At 40.5% G+C, this 14,113-nt stretch overlaps 1 protein-coding gene across 6 annotated transcripts in view; it reads left to right on the top strand.

Annotated features, from left to right (window-relative positions):
- Nucleotides 1–14,113, top strand: part of STOX2 (storkhead box 2) — a 174,580-nt gene that overhangs the window by 112,772 nt on the left and 47,695 nt on the right. For 5 of the 6 annotated variants that reach the window (XR_007889253.1, XM_051616892.1, XM_051616895.1 and 2 more), the window contains exon 2: nt 12,713–12,865. Coding sequence is in view for 5 of the 6 variants with exons in the window: in XM_051616892.1 (XP_051472852.1) it covers nt 12,713–12,865 (153 nt within the window). In the remaining variant the exon portion in view is untranslated. Of the gene's footprint in view, nt 1–7,697; nt 7,776–12,712; nt 12,866–14,113 lie in introns of those variants that run through there. The other variant, XM_051616894.1, reaches the window with a different exon arrangement.

The following is a 14,113-nucleotide window of genomic DNA, read 5'->3' on the forward strand; positions in this document are numbered from 1 at the left end:
AAAAAACCAAAACCTTCCAGTCCTTGCAGATCTCAAAAGAACTGTTCTGTCTGAAATGAGGGCATTTCCCTTTAAATGCTGTATACACTAGTGGAAATGTGTGCAGTTGGTTTTCCAGTGCTTCCTTTAAGATGCATGACTAGCAGGAGAGAGAGCAGATTTGGTGAGTTGCTGTACTGTTGTGCCTGGGCATTTCCTCTCTTCTTATCCTCATAGCTGATTCCCACATGGGAGACAGAAGGACAGCATTTAGAAGTATTCTGAGTAATTTTGGGAAGTAGGGGCCACTGCATCTATGCCACACATGTAGAGCATAGGGACAGAATATCCTAGTATAGCTTCCTCCTGTACTAGGTTGTAAAGTATTTTTATTTCATAAGCATTAAAGTACATCTTAAATCTACTCCAGCCATAGTGAAAACGCTGTTTTCCACCAAAGGGTAAAAAAAAATGACTCAGTAAACTCTCAACTGCTAAGTCTTAGGAGCATCTAACCTTTTCTTTTTAAAACCACTTTGGCATGATTTTAATTGATTCTATGTCTGTCCTTTTCATCAGTTCTCTTCTAGCCAGGAAAACTGGGCTGTTAAAGGCTGCTGCAGTACCACAGGACTTGTGTTCAGTGTTGCAGGTTCTTATTTTAACCTGAAGTTATCTGCCAGTCATCACTATTTGTTTGAAAAGCTGTAACCACTGCAGTATCATGTTTGGGATGAAAATCCTTCCATGGTTACAGCAGTCAGTATAAGTGAGAGAGGGCACACTGTGTCATTGGGTTGTATTTCTAATCATCCCTTCACCTTTCAAGAATTTTAGCTGCTGACTAGACTCTTGCTCTGTTTGCTGCAGCATCCCCATGTACGCTGACAATGTGTTCTGGCTAAACTGAAGATGATTGTGAAGAACATGGGTCTAAGGCAGATTGATATGTTTCAACACCCATGTTTTGTGCTTTCAGGAGTGTTCATTGAATGTTCAGGAGGACTATTTGTCACTGCCTTTTAAAAATTTCCACCTTAAAAGAAAATATCTAGGTTTGCAATTGTTTGTTTCTAGTTTTTTCCCTCTTGTTTCTCATGTGCTCACTCTCTCTTGCCAAATCTCCTCAGATTGTCAGATTTTTTTTTTTAATGTTTCTATCTTTCCTTGCATTTACTGTTTGCTGCAGAAAACAGGCAGGCTTTGTTTTTGAGGGGGTGGTGTGGTGGTGGGGTGGTCAATGACAATACAGCTTTAGCATTAGTTGAATTACTTTAATAGGAACAGGTTTCTATGCAAAAAATCCCCAAAACCTTCTCCCCTCACATCCCATGGTCCTAGCTACAAAATCTGTTAGAGATTTCTGTGTAGTTTACAATGTCACGTACTTTCCAATGAACTATAATTTAAAGAAGCCCTTTTTAGTAGCCAAATTCTAAAAAAATAGTTGTATTACCTCCTGGGCTTTTGGGTAAGGTTGTTTTGATGAGGTTGCTTTTTTTTTCCGTTTAAGACTTGATGAGTTTATTCAAATCCTGTTCACTGGGTTGTTGTATTAGCAAACATGGTATGGGTTATGGTTCTGCCCTGCAATAGGTGACATTTAAAATATTACTTGTTTTTCATTTGTTTGTGACTCTTTCTATGTGATAAAGTGGAGATACTTAAAAATGGATAATAAATAAGAAAAATTGGATGGCCAAAGATCCTTAATCATATCCACAGAGTGAGCTGTTAAAAGTATAATGGGCGAGATCATGCTCTTGGGAGTCAAACCCAGGAATATTTGCTTTATTAGTTGCAGGCAGCTTAAGATATCTGGAAGTGGTTCTTCAGTTGTGGGGTCAGTGTGAACCAACAATGTAGTACAGCTGTGAAGAAAGCAAGTTTCATTCTTACTATAGATAGGGCAGGGTATTTCCACTAAAACTATGGAAATTTCAATTTCCTTGTACCTGATGCAGGTAAGCATCTAGCTGGAGCACTAGAATATGGTGCAGAATTCTGCTTATTGCTTTTTAAAGAAAAGATATGTTAGGGTAAATGTAGAAAAATCCTCTGGAAAGATTCAAGGGAGAGGAGGGACAGACGTATGAAAGAGCACTAAGAGTGCTTTTTTCAAGCCACTGGAATGAGATCTAAAGGAGGGGAGCTAAGTTCTCTGCAAATACATTGGGATCTAAGCAGCGGGAAGGAAAAAAAATAAAGAGTGTTTAAGCTCCTAGACAACATTAGGACAAAAAACGATGGGCATTACTTGTTGGGGTATTGCTGAATTTAATTTCCTGATCATTTTCCCTCTTGTGTTATCTTAAGTTATTTCTTCAAGAACCAGGAGATTTGTTCAGGTAAGCCAAGTGGAACTTATTAGCATACTGCAAGTAAGTTGTTATTAGTGGAGCACTAGTGTGTAAAAGAAAAATAGTATGAAGAGGTTCCCTAAAGAAATGTAAGTATAAGTTTGTCTTTTTTTTAAGTGTTCCTTTGTCTGGTTTCCTCTGTAGCCACAGGCTTCATGTGTTGTGTTGGGTGTTAGGGTGCTTCCTGGTTTATGAAGTTGGTTCTTGTAGAACCAGTGGTAGGTAATAATGGTAGATTGCCATGGTCTCTGCAGCGACAGAATCTGAATGCTGAGTGCTGATGGCTGATTTTAGCCTCTGAAATTCAGGATCCATTGAAGCTGGTACAGGCTAGTCTGAATTTTCTTATGCTCTCGATAACTTTCTTGGCATCTTTTGACAGTGTTCTTTTTTAACTTCTTTTGTTCTCTGCCCTCCATTTGAGCACATCGGTTATCTCCTCTTGAGTTTCCTCTGGTGATAGTGAAAGGGCTGTGGCAAAGGAAGGGAATCCTAAGCCCTGTCTTGGGCAGGCTCAAGGATATATGAAAGGTAATGTGAAGTTTGACAAAGAAGTCTATGTTCAACTCCAGCACTCAACACAAAGGCCACAACAGGTGAAAACCAGGACTGGGAGAGTGAATTACCCTCCACTGTAGAAGTAGAGCGGGTTTGTGACCATCTAAAGAAGCTGAAGATGCACAAATCTATGGGACCTGATGAGGTTCACCCCTGGGTCCTGAAGGAGCTGGCAGATGCAATTGCTAATCCTCTGTCCACTGTATTTGGGAGGTCATGGCAGTCTGGTGAGGTTCCTGCTGATTGGAAAAAAGGGAACATAGCCCCTATTTTTAAAAAGGGGAAAAAGGAAAACCCAGGGAACTACAGGCCAGTAGGTCTCACCTCTGTGCCTGGCAAGATCATGGAGCAGATCCTCCTGGAAAATCTGCTAAGGTACATGGAAAATAAAGAGGTGATTGGTGGCAGCCAACATGGCTTCACTAAGGGAAAGTCATGCCTGACCAATCTGTTGGCCTACAACAAGGCTACAGAGATGGTGGATGGTGACAGAGCAACTGATGTCATCTACCTGGATTTGTGCAAGGCATTTGACACTGTCCCACATGACATCCTGGTCTCCAAACTGACAAGGCATGGTTTTGACAGATGGACCACTCAGTGGATAAGAAATTGGCGGGATGGCTGCACCCAGAGAGTTGTGGTCAATGGCTTCAATGTCCAAATGGAGGCAGGTGATGAGTGGTGTCCCTCAGAGGTCAGTATTGAGACCAGTGCTGTCTAACATCTTTGTTGGAGACATGGACAGTGAGATTGAGTGTATCCTCGGCAAATTTGCTGATGATACCAAGCTGTGTGGTGTGGTTGACACCCTGGGGGGAAGGGATGCCATCCAGATGGACCATGATGGGCTGGAAAGATGGGCCAGGGCCAACCTCATGAAGTTCATCAAGGCCAAGTGCAAGGTCCTGCACCTGGGTTGGCACAACCCCAGCCATAAATACAAGCTGGGGGGAGAATGGATTGTGAGCAGTCCTGAGGAGAGGGACTTGGGGGTGGTAGTAGATGAGAAACTTGACATGAGCCACCAGTGTGTGCTGGAGCCCAGAGAGCCAGCTGCATCCTGGGCTGCATCAAAAGAAGTGTGGCCAGCAGGGCCAGGGAGGTGATTCTGCCCCTCTGCTCTGGTCAGACCCCACCTGGAGTATTGCATACAGTTCTGGTGCCCTCAGCAAAAGAAAGATATAGACCTGTTGGAAAGGTTCCAGAGAAGGGCCACCAAGATGATCAAAGGCCTGGAGCACCTCTGCTATGAAGACAGGCTAAGAGAATTTGGGCTGTTCAGCCTAGAGAAGAGAAGGCTCTGGGGAGACCTTATAGTGGCCTTCCAGTACCTGAAGGGGGCCTACAGGAAAGCTGGCAAGGGGCTTTTCATCAGGGAAGATAGTGATAGGACAAGGGGTAATGGTTTTAAACTGAGAGAGGGGAGATGTAGGTTAGACATTAGGAAGAAATTCTTCACTACAAGGATGGTGAGGAACTGGAATGGGTTGCCCAGGGAGGTTGTTGATGCCCCATCCCTGGAGGTTTTTAAGGCCAGGTTGGACGAGATTTTGTGCAACCTGATCAAGTGGTAGGGTTCTCTGCTCATTGCAGGGGGGGGTTGGAACTAGATGATCTTTAAGGTCACTTCCAACCTTAATAATTCTATGATTCTACATTGTGTGTGCAAAGGAAGAAAATGGCATCTTTATATAATCTGCTTTCTTAGTGTGTGAATGGAGACGGATCTTGGACTATCCTGTATTCTGTACTGTTCTGTTTGGATTCACTTGCATACATAGAGTTATACTGAGAGAATGATATGGTTTGTTTGTGCCGTACGCTGTCAGTAAGGCAGCTTTTGTTTCAGCACTAACTTGTCATGTGCTGGATGGGGAGATGTGTGGTGGAGGAACAGAGTAGCTGCCTTGGGAAATACATAAGGTCTTTTGACTAGGCCTTCCTCCTGTGAGATCACATTGCTGTAACATCACTGATGATGACAGCAGTAGTCTGTCCATCAACTTAAGGTCTTCTAAACATTTCATTTACGTTTTCCCTGCTGCTGGTCTCTCCTTCCACTTTTGCTGTTTGCCACATTTGAGGTATTGGGCACTTCTTGCTGTTCTTATTACTGACTAAAGGGTTGTGTAATGATGCTGTGAGCTTCTGAATTTGAGTAAAGGCATACCTAAATGCATGTGCAGGCAGGATATATGTGCACCCTAGATACATGTTCATGCTCAGTGTGTTCTAGGTGTCTATAGGGCATCACATGTGCAGGAATAATTGTCTCGCTCAGAGCTTGCAGTGGTATTAGTCTGTTCAGAGTAGTCAAGTGGGAAGAGGGTCCCGAGTATATCATTTGGGTTCAAGTGCTAGAAATATTTTTAGAGAGGAAGGGAATTCAGATTGTGGTATTAGCTTTACCTTTCTCTCTAACTTTGGTGATAGTGGTGTGACTACTGCTGCAAGAACTTGAGCACCTGTGTGAAAGCAGTACTGCATATGCAAGCCCACCTATTTAGCTTTGCATGAACCTTGTCTGCTGCAAAGGAAAAGCAGATTTGAGCTCTTGTTTTTTCTTTCAGTGGGTGCCTGTTGTATCACTTCTAAGCCCACAGAAATTTTTCCTCTTGGAACAAGTTTCATTGCTGTGAAGTGGATGTGGGCTTAGCAGACAAACAACCAGAGTTTCTGCAGGATGATCCTGAGAGACAAACATTGCAAATGCCAAGTTGGCTTCATTAGAGGCTTTGCGGCTGATCTTGCAGCCCTAGGGAAGGCAAAACTGTAAAGTTGCAGGAAGATTTCCTGGAATGAGGCCTTTCAGGGAACACAGAAATAGGTGACTGTGCGTATAGCAAAAGCCCTGCTTTTGATGCTTTACAGGTTGGCTATTCTGTAGGGACAGGTGTAGCAAAGCACCCAGTTTACCTTACACTTGTGAATGATCCCTTTTTATAAGATGCCTTTGCTGCATAACAATCACCATAGACCTGTAAAGAAAAGTGATGTTTGGTAGCTGTGTAACCCAGCTAGCTATTTACTTGTCCTCTTGAAACACTTACATAGACCTATTTTAGGCTGGGTTTGACTCTTTCACTGGCAGGGTAGTTTCAAGTCTAGGGCTTGCAGCATAGGGAGGTTTGACCTTTGTATTTAATTCAACCCCAAACACCTGGTTTGTTCATTTAGGGGAGAACCTAAGAGAACTGCCTGTTCCAGCACAGCACAGGTAAGACCTGAAGGTCTGTCTTTCAGGATTTTATGGTTTATGTGCCTACTATGCTTCAAACAGTTTCAGACTGCTTAGGGTCCTTCAAAGAAATGTCTTGTGGCAGCACTTGTTTTTTTGTTTGCCCCTGCTTTTCTGCATATTGATCTTATAGTTTTGATGGCTAAATCATGACTGGAAATAGTTCTTTTGCAGTGAAAGCAATTTTGGATGTTTCTTTCTCTTAAAAGAAAATCCTCAAACAACTAAAAAAGCAACTGTCACTCATCACACACTATTTCTATACCTTCTTCTGTGTTTTCCTGATGCTTTAGCTTAGCATATCCTCACCAAGCAAAGGAAAACCTAACACTGGGACTGAGATCCTGACACAGTGACCTCGTTCTGAGCATTTCCTTCTTTGTCAGCAGCAGCAGAAACTGAAACAGCTCTGCTGGCTCTCGGCACTTGGAGCAGTTTGACATTTTCTGTCTGGCATGGTTTCAGGGCTCACTTTGTTGTGAGCCCAAATGGTGAATGGGATGATGAAAAACAAGCTTGCAAGAACTTGTCCACTAATTTTTTGATAAACAGTTTGCAGCAGCATAACTTTGATCCAGTGTGCAAGTAGAGCTGTTTGTTACCTGCACGTCTGCAGCATTCTTTCAGGACTGACAAATGACAGTAAATATTTCTTTTTAATCAGTAGAGTAAAAACTGGTAAGTGTAATACTAAATAGTGAATAATTTAAGAAAATATAGCTCTGTGTGTGTGTGCACGTATGTCTGTGCATTTGTGGTTTTGTACATTGGAGGGTTGTGTGTTACATCAGGAAGATATGTTAGGGGTAAATTTTTTGTCTTGGCTAGAGGGTTAAAGCTTTAATTTGTTTTTGCTAATGCATGTAAATAGCTTTCTTGTCCACTTAATGAGGAGGCTGGCTTGTTATCCTGTACAATGCAGCTGGGCACTGTTCCAGAAGCCGAGGCACTTCTTTCAAAGACAAAGAAGCCAGCGCAGACGTAGGGAGAAACCTGGAATGTTGCGCCGTTGATTTTTTTCACAGCGATGACTCATTTCAGTTCACAAAGGATTCTGGGCAGGGTAGTGAGAAGTCAGGTTGGCTGATCCATTCCTATGACTTCACTTTGCAGAGAGCCAGGGAGAAGAGGAGTGACACTGCAGAATCCTGAGGCACTGCAGTGGAGAGGTGCTTTGCGAAGACTGTGAGTGCCTTCGGAACAGGGGGTGGTGTCAGAACGTGATTCCAGCCATTCTGTGGAAATAGGACAAATGGAGAGAGATGTTTTCAAAACACTGTGTGGGAGTTGTATTTGTAGTCCCCTTTACATTCTCTGCATTCACCTCCCCTGTAATTTCTTAACCATTTATGTCTTGTGCTTATGTGAAATAGCATTCCTTTCAGTGGACCTGTGTAGATACTGCATTATTTTTTCTTTTCTGGAAGCCCCTATTTCCTGCTTTAAGAGGTGGGTGTTCAACATATTACTGCCTAAAAGCATGCTTTGTTTTTCTTCTTTCAGGTCCTGTGGCACTGACCTATTCTGCATCCAGCCAGCTTCCACAGTGATAAAAAGCCCCAATATGCACATTATTGTTACATGACAGCTACTCTGGATACTGTACTGGAGCATGGAACCAGACCATAGGGGTTCAGGTAAGTCCCCCTTTTTTAACATATTGTGTGCCAGGAATATAGACACAGACATTTATTAAAATACGCATTTCAAAGTATTGTTTGAGGAAATACATTCTAAAGCACACAATATATTAAAAAAACATAGTCCCACCCTCCTTCCTGCCAGGATAAGAAACGCCACAAAAATCTCCTCGATTGAATCCTCTGGGAAAGTTCCGTGCTCCAGCAGAAACTTTTTATGATCGTAGTTGTAACATGTACTGGGATATCACTTTGGATCAGAAGGCAGCTGGCCACAGGACATGAAAAAGAAAAGTAAGCTTAAATCACAGGAAATACACAGGATGAATGCATGTAAGACAAATCTTCTGACTGTGGTCAATTTCACACCTGTTTCTGAAAGTTAGTTCTACTTGGTGAACCTGGAGATGATGTTTAGCTCAGTCCAAGTAATTAAACAGATTGATTTACATGGTTGAAGTTAATAACTGGCAAGGGACTAGAACTTTGTTCAGACACCAGTGTTTGTCATATGATTGGTCATTATTAAGAATACTGTGTTTTCTTTGGGCTGGTTAGAATTGGAGTGGTCACGTTGTCAGATCACATTTTTGAAGTTTTCAGGATCTGTATCTGCGAGGGAAGGTATGCTTTGGTGTGCATGCATTTCAGAGGTGCAGAAGGAGCTTGCTGGTTAGCCATTGTGTTACTGCATTTTTCAAGCCTTTGTTTAAGCTGCTCCTAAATAGGAATAAATGGACGAATCTTTAATGTATTTTATTTCATATTGTTATCAGTCCTCTGATACGTGTAACTGTCTAGTAAACACAACCTGCAGCTTTGTTCATAAAATAGTCCAGAAAATGTGGTTTAATGGGAGGATTTAGCTATGGCTGAGAGCAGTGCAAGCAACACACCTAATTGCCTTTATTTCAGATTTTATGAGTAAAATGTGTTCTTTTCTGTGTTAGTGTGCTAAGGCAGATCCAAGGTATTTCAGAGTAATCTGGGTAATACCACAGAAATCTGCATGTTCTTCGTGTTCCCTCCTGTTGTTTAATCAGATGACAATGTCTGGTTTAAAATTACAACTATACATCATTGTTGTGAGTTCACATCTGTGTAAGTATTCTGTGATTAGTGTGATTGAATCACATTGAAGTTTGGGGGGAAAAAGGGATAATATGCAACCCATGCCAGACATGTAACTCCTTAAGCATCTGTCCCATCTTTAAGTAAATCTGAAAATGTGTCTTACTAGAAAAGACTTTTCACTTAGGGTATTCTTGCAAGAAAGTGATAATATTCTAGGCCAAAGAGCACTCTTTTTGCCTATTACCTGTAGTTTTGGTTTTGTACACTGCCTTTTGTTTGAAAAAGATCTTCCTGTAGTTCTTCCCAGAGCAAAATCATGTGACTGTTGACCAGTCAGTCAACAGTGACAATCAACTAGAGCAGGCTGTTGGCAAGAATGTTTTTGTAGGGGATTTCTGTTGCAGCCACCAGTAGAATAATGAGGTGCCACAAAGTTAGTGTGCTCTATTTTGGTGTTTTCTGATTAATAATGTAGTTCTGTAAGCAGCAAAACTAGAAAAGTTAGATTTCCCTTTACAGGTGTTTTTTTGACTGGATTCTTTCCTAATGGGAGGTGGCTATGCCTGAAGCTCTGTGCAGATGGAGAGTGCATAGCAAACACTCATAGAATTTTCATTGTCTAGTGTGGCTCGACGTCTCTGGCTTACGCACATACACAGACTGCAATGGTGCAAGCCTCATTTCCTGTGGAAATCAGGCTGCAATCAATGTTTGAAGTTTTTCTTGATCCACAGGAAACAAAAGGTTAAAAAGATGCTGAGAGGCTGAATGGAGAAAAGAAATTGGGCTTTGGATTCCTAGATTTCACAGGATGTAGAGTGTAATCAGAGGGTCTCTTCCCCATTTAAGGGAAATAGTGTAAATTCTAATTAAGTCTGGCTTTGCATTGTAGTTTCCTTAATTTTCCCTCACAGTGGCTGTGCTTAATTGGTTCAATTTATAAGTAAAAAGTGACTTCCAGGTCACTTCTTTCAGCAGCAGAATCACTAATAAAAAATTATGTAGTTGATAGTTTACATCAATATGTAGTTGATAGTTTAATTACTGGTACATGGTGCAGAATATAGTATACCTTATTTTTTCCCCAAGATGGTGGCACCTGGACTTTCAGAGAACAGAAACACTAGGTAAACTGGCACAGGAAAGGGTCTGGCTCAGTTTTTTGAACATTAAGTGCCACTTAAAGCAAGAAGTGTAGAAAACTTTTTTGTAATAAAAAATTCTGTAGAGGAAAGTTTGAAAACGCACTGCAGAAACAGCTAAAACTACATATATGTATGTATGTATCTCACATTTAAAGAAAACATGCAGTCAGCTGGTGAAAACTGCTTTCTGAGCTCCAGTTTTCATTTAATTAGTAGTATAATCATATGAAAGTCAAGGATAGTAATTTGATTTCAAAAGAAAGCTGCTTGAGACAAGCATCAGTCAGACCTAAGAGTAGCCATATGCTAGATGTTTTATCTCCACTTCAAGAAGCTGATGATGGTATTAAGACACATTCCTTACATCCTGAATATCATTCTGGTTAGCTGTGAGTCTGTCATTCTGGGTGCAAGGGAAAGAAAGTGAACTTCCTCCTGCTTTCCCATGCTGATGGCTGTGTAGGTGGCAGTGTGTGTGCATGGCTGGGAGTAGGCACAGGGATGATACTCTTGCCATGGGGCTTTGGTTTACGAAATTGCCAAATCTTTGATGATCCAGGTAAAACAATTCAGGAAGTCACCTGGATGCCCTTAAAGCTACCCAGGGGTCCTGTTTTGGTGCCCAGCAAACCTGATAAGGTTAATCTTCAACTAAGGGCAATATATGCCAATCTGTTTAATATTGCACTGAACTGAGCTTGGTAGTGCCCACAAAGATACCCATGACACAGATAATCTCTTTGTGAAGGACAGTAATTTCTTAAATTGCTTAGCTATATCTGCGTAATTCTTTTCATCATTCTGATGCTTTTTAGACATGAAACTATTCATTAAAGAAATTGATCCCCTACACAAAGTGCATGGTGACTGTTGATCAAAGTTGGTAAACTTATTTGGCTGGCTTATTACAAAGGTTTGTCTGTGAACAAGTTTAAGCTGGCAGCAGGTATAACTATTAGTAAAAAGTAATATAATATCTGCAATGTTTTTTATCCATTCTCAAATGATGAGGAGACAAATGGTGTTTACTCCCAATTCATGTGAAAGTGGATCTCTTGCATTTACCTGTGAACTGCCTTTGATCCTCTTGATTGCCATTGTGTGTAAAGCACTTGTGGCAGGAACCTTTCAGGTGTGTATGAATAAAAAAAATGCCCAGACAAGGTTATATTTTAAGGTCATCGTTCTGTGGTCAGATAAGAATGAAGAGGATCTCTATGTACCATGCGCTGAAGCTGGAACAATGCTGCTGTGTTGGGATTGCAGCATTGGTCTGATCAGACCTGATTAAAGCAGAAACAATCAGGAGATAGCATAGCACAAATGTGTATTTTAAATCATTATTGTTTCTTGGGTAATGTGTATGACTGTTGTACAACAGATTGTACGATGAGTGTATTGAAAAATAGTGCTCATGTCTTACAGAAGCAGTTGGGCAATTTGCTACTCCCACCAATTCTTTTATTTTTCTCAAAGTGCTATAACTATAATGCAAGATGAAATGCATTTTGATAGGCATTTTTAGAAACTGCTGTTCCTGTTTAGCAGACAGTAGGAATATAGAATTTATAGAACAAATATTAGATCCTCTAAATTGTGGAGGAATGTTTGAATTTGAATTGATTTCCAGTAACTTGTTTCCTGATTTGGTCTTGAGGTCTTTCTCTGTGGCAGCAGAAATAGGGTGATTTTCCTGAGACTCCAGAGCTATTTGGATTAAACTTTATCTCTGGCTATTGGCTGACCTATGGCCAGAAAAGGACTTGCAGACAAGCACCCCTTTTTCTGTCTCTTTTTTATGCCTTTTCTACTGGCAAAGGAATTCTTTTAACCTGCTGCTTCTCTCTATTTGAGATCCTTGAGTAACTGTTACCACTTCAAGATGAGTTGCAGAGCGAATCTTAAAGCATTTCTGTATTTATATAACGGTTTTAAAATACACATGTATATGCGTATTTCTGTAGTCATGCTAGTATGATCAAGTTGTAAGTTGTCCTATAACTTTCCTTTTGAAGACCTTTCAATGTTTTAAGTACGGCTTAATGAATTATTTTTAGAGACAACATGAGAAAAGTTACAACAAAGTTAAATTTCAGGCCATCCTGGAGCTATTATGACTTCTAAAAAATATGTAGTCTGTATAAAGACATTTGACATATAGATCCAGAAGCAATTTATTCAATCTTCAGTCTGTAAAGAGTGTGCTGTGCTTTAGCAGCTGAGTGAAAATGTTATTCATTAACTTAGCAACCTTTTCTGTTATAAATGATCTGTGTTACTATTAAGAAAAAATATTCTATTAAGTGAAAATGACAGGAAATCCATGCTGCTAGCCGTTGAAAGGGGAGCAAAATCTCCCCTTTAATGTCCAGATAAATAAACACAACTATTTTGTTTGTGCAGTTACCTAGTAGGATATTCAAGCATGTAGTTTTGCAATGAGAAGTGCTAATTTGTAAGCATTTTTATGAATCTCTCTACTGCACCCTTTGAGAACCTCTGCATAGTGTTTATCTCCCATTTTCCAAAGCTGACCATGTCTTCAGTTTTTTTAATAAGCCACTGGATGGTTCTTCATTTTAAAAGTTCTGTCCCCAGCTCAGGACAAAGACTACAGGGCTGTGCATGTCTTCTGCAATTTTATCTTAATATCCTTGTTCTGTGCACAGATTTTCAAACAAAACGCTTCATTGCACAGATGTTTTCTTTTTACAGGTGATGTATCACCCATCAGCATGTCTCCCATCAGTCAGTCACAGTTTATTCCTCTTGGGGAGATCCTTTGCCTGGCCATCTCAGCAATGAACTCTGCCCGAAAACAAGTCACACAAGAAGCACTAATGGAGCACCTAACAACCTGCTTCCCAGGTAACTGGACATTAATAAATCATTGGTCATATGGGCACATGTCTGTAAAAGGACAGTTAATGTGTAGAGCACTCTCTCCTAAAGAAAAGGCTTCCTGCATGCTGAGTGTCTTCCTTTGCTTAGGACAGGCTCTCAAAACTAGTGTGGCCTGATGCAAGTAATGGAGTCCAATGACAGTGATGTGCCTGCTTCAGGGAGAGGTTATATTTAAACTGAAAGGAGGTTGTCAGCCTCATTTCCAGAGGTTTTCAGAGCCTTCTTGGACACAGTTCTGGCTTTTGCATCTGTATTGCCCTTGCTTGGAAGTCTTTAAATATTTTGTTTATTTTTGGTGGAGATTTTTTTAAGTGAAACTCCTTCCATGACTGAAGGTTTGGGAAGCTATAGACCACACTTGCTGTGATCATAAATGCTAGTGTTTAGAAGATATTCTTGTCAGCATTTGGTAAATATTTATCAAATGGGGAAATGAAAATATCTTGGATTGAGGACACTGTAACACCAGAAAAAGGAAACCTTGTATTAAGAATGTACTCGATAGAATGCTGCTTCCCTACTGGCAGTCTGTATCTGGACTTGGTCAATCACACAAAATGTGTCTTCTAGAGACACCTAGAAGTGTGGTGTAAAAGCACTGGGCAGAGGCTTACTGCTCCAGAGAGCATAACTTTTTCACTTGTTCTTTGGGTGATCCTGGGCAAGATGTTTAACCATTTTGTGCCTCAGTTTACAATTCTCTAAACTGGTTAAGAAACTTCTCTATTTTACCTGTTGTACAGCTGTAAGAATCAGCTAATTAAAAATCCTTCAGTAATGAGAAACTACTGATGCATCGGCTTCATCTAGGCAGTGTAACCGTAGCCATGTTTTGATGTCTTGAATTTTAGCTGTCAGCTGTTAGCTTTCAGAGCAAGAGTTACTTAAAGCTCTGAAGGTTCTGTATGACTTTTGCTATAAGTGGTACTAAGTTCTGAGATTTCAAAATATAATTCTGGATTGGGAGGTATGTTTGAAATAAACAGTTCTGTCTGACATTTAATAATTGCAAAGTATATTTTGTAAATACTGGTTTTCTGTCCCAGCTTGTGGATTTGTTTATCAGGGTTGGTTTTATTTTTCAGTATGCTTGGCTGATTTTTAAAACAGTGGTAGAAAAATAGAGGTAGGATGTGAAGAAGGCAAAGTTCACAATCATAGTTCCAGGTTAATTAATTCTGGTTATTTTTTTCCAGTCATGTTTTCTATATA

The sequence above is a fragment of the Apus apus genome, chromosome 4 (assembly GCF_020740795.1).
Source record: "Apus apus isolate bApuApu2 chromosome 4, bApuApu2.pri.cur, whole genome shotgun sequence".
NCBI classification, from domain to species: Eukaryota; Metazoa; Chordata; class Aves; order Apodiformes; family Apodidae; genus Apus; species Apus apus.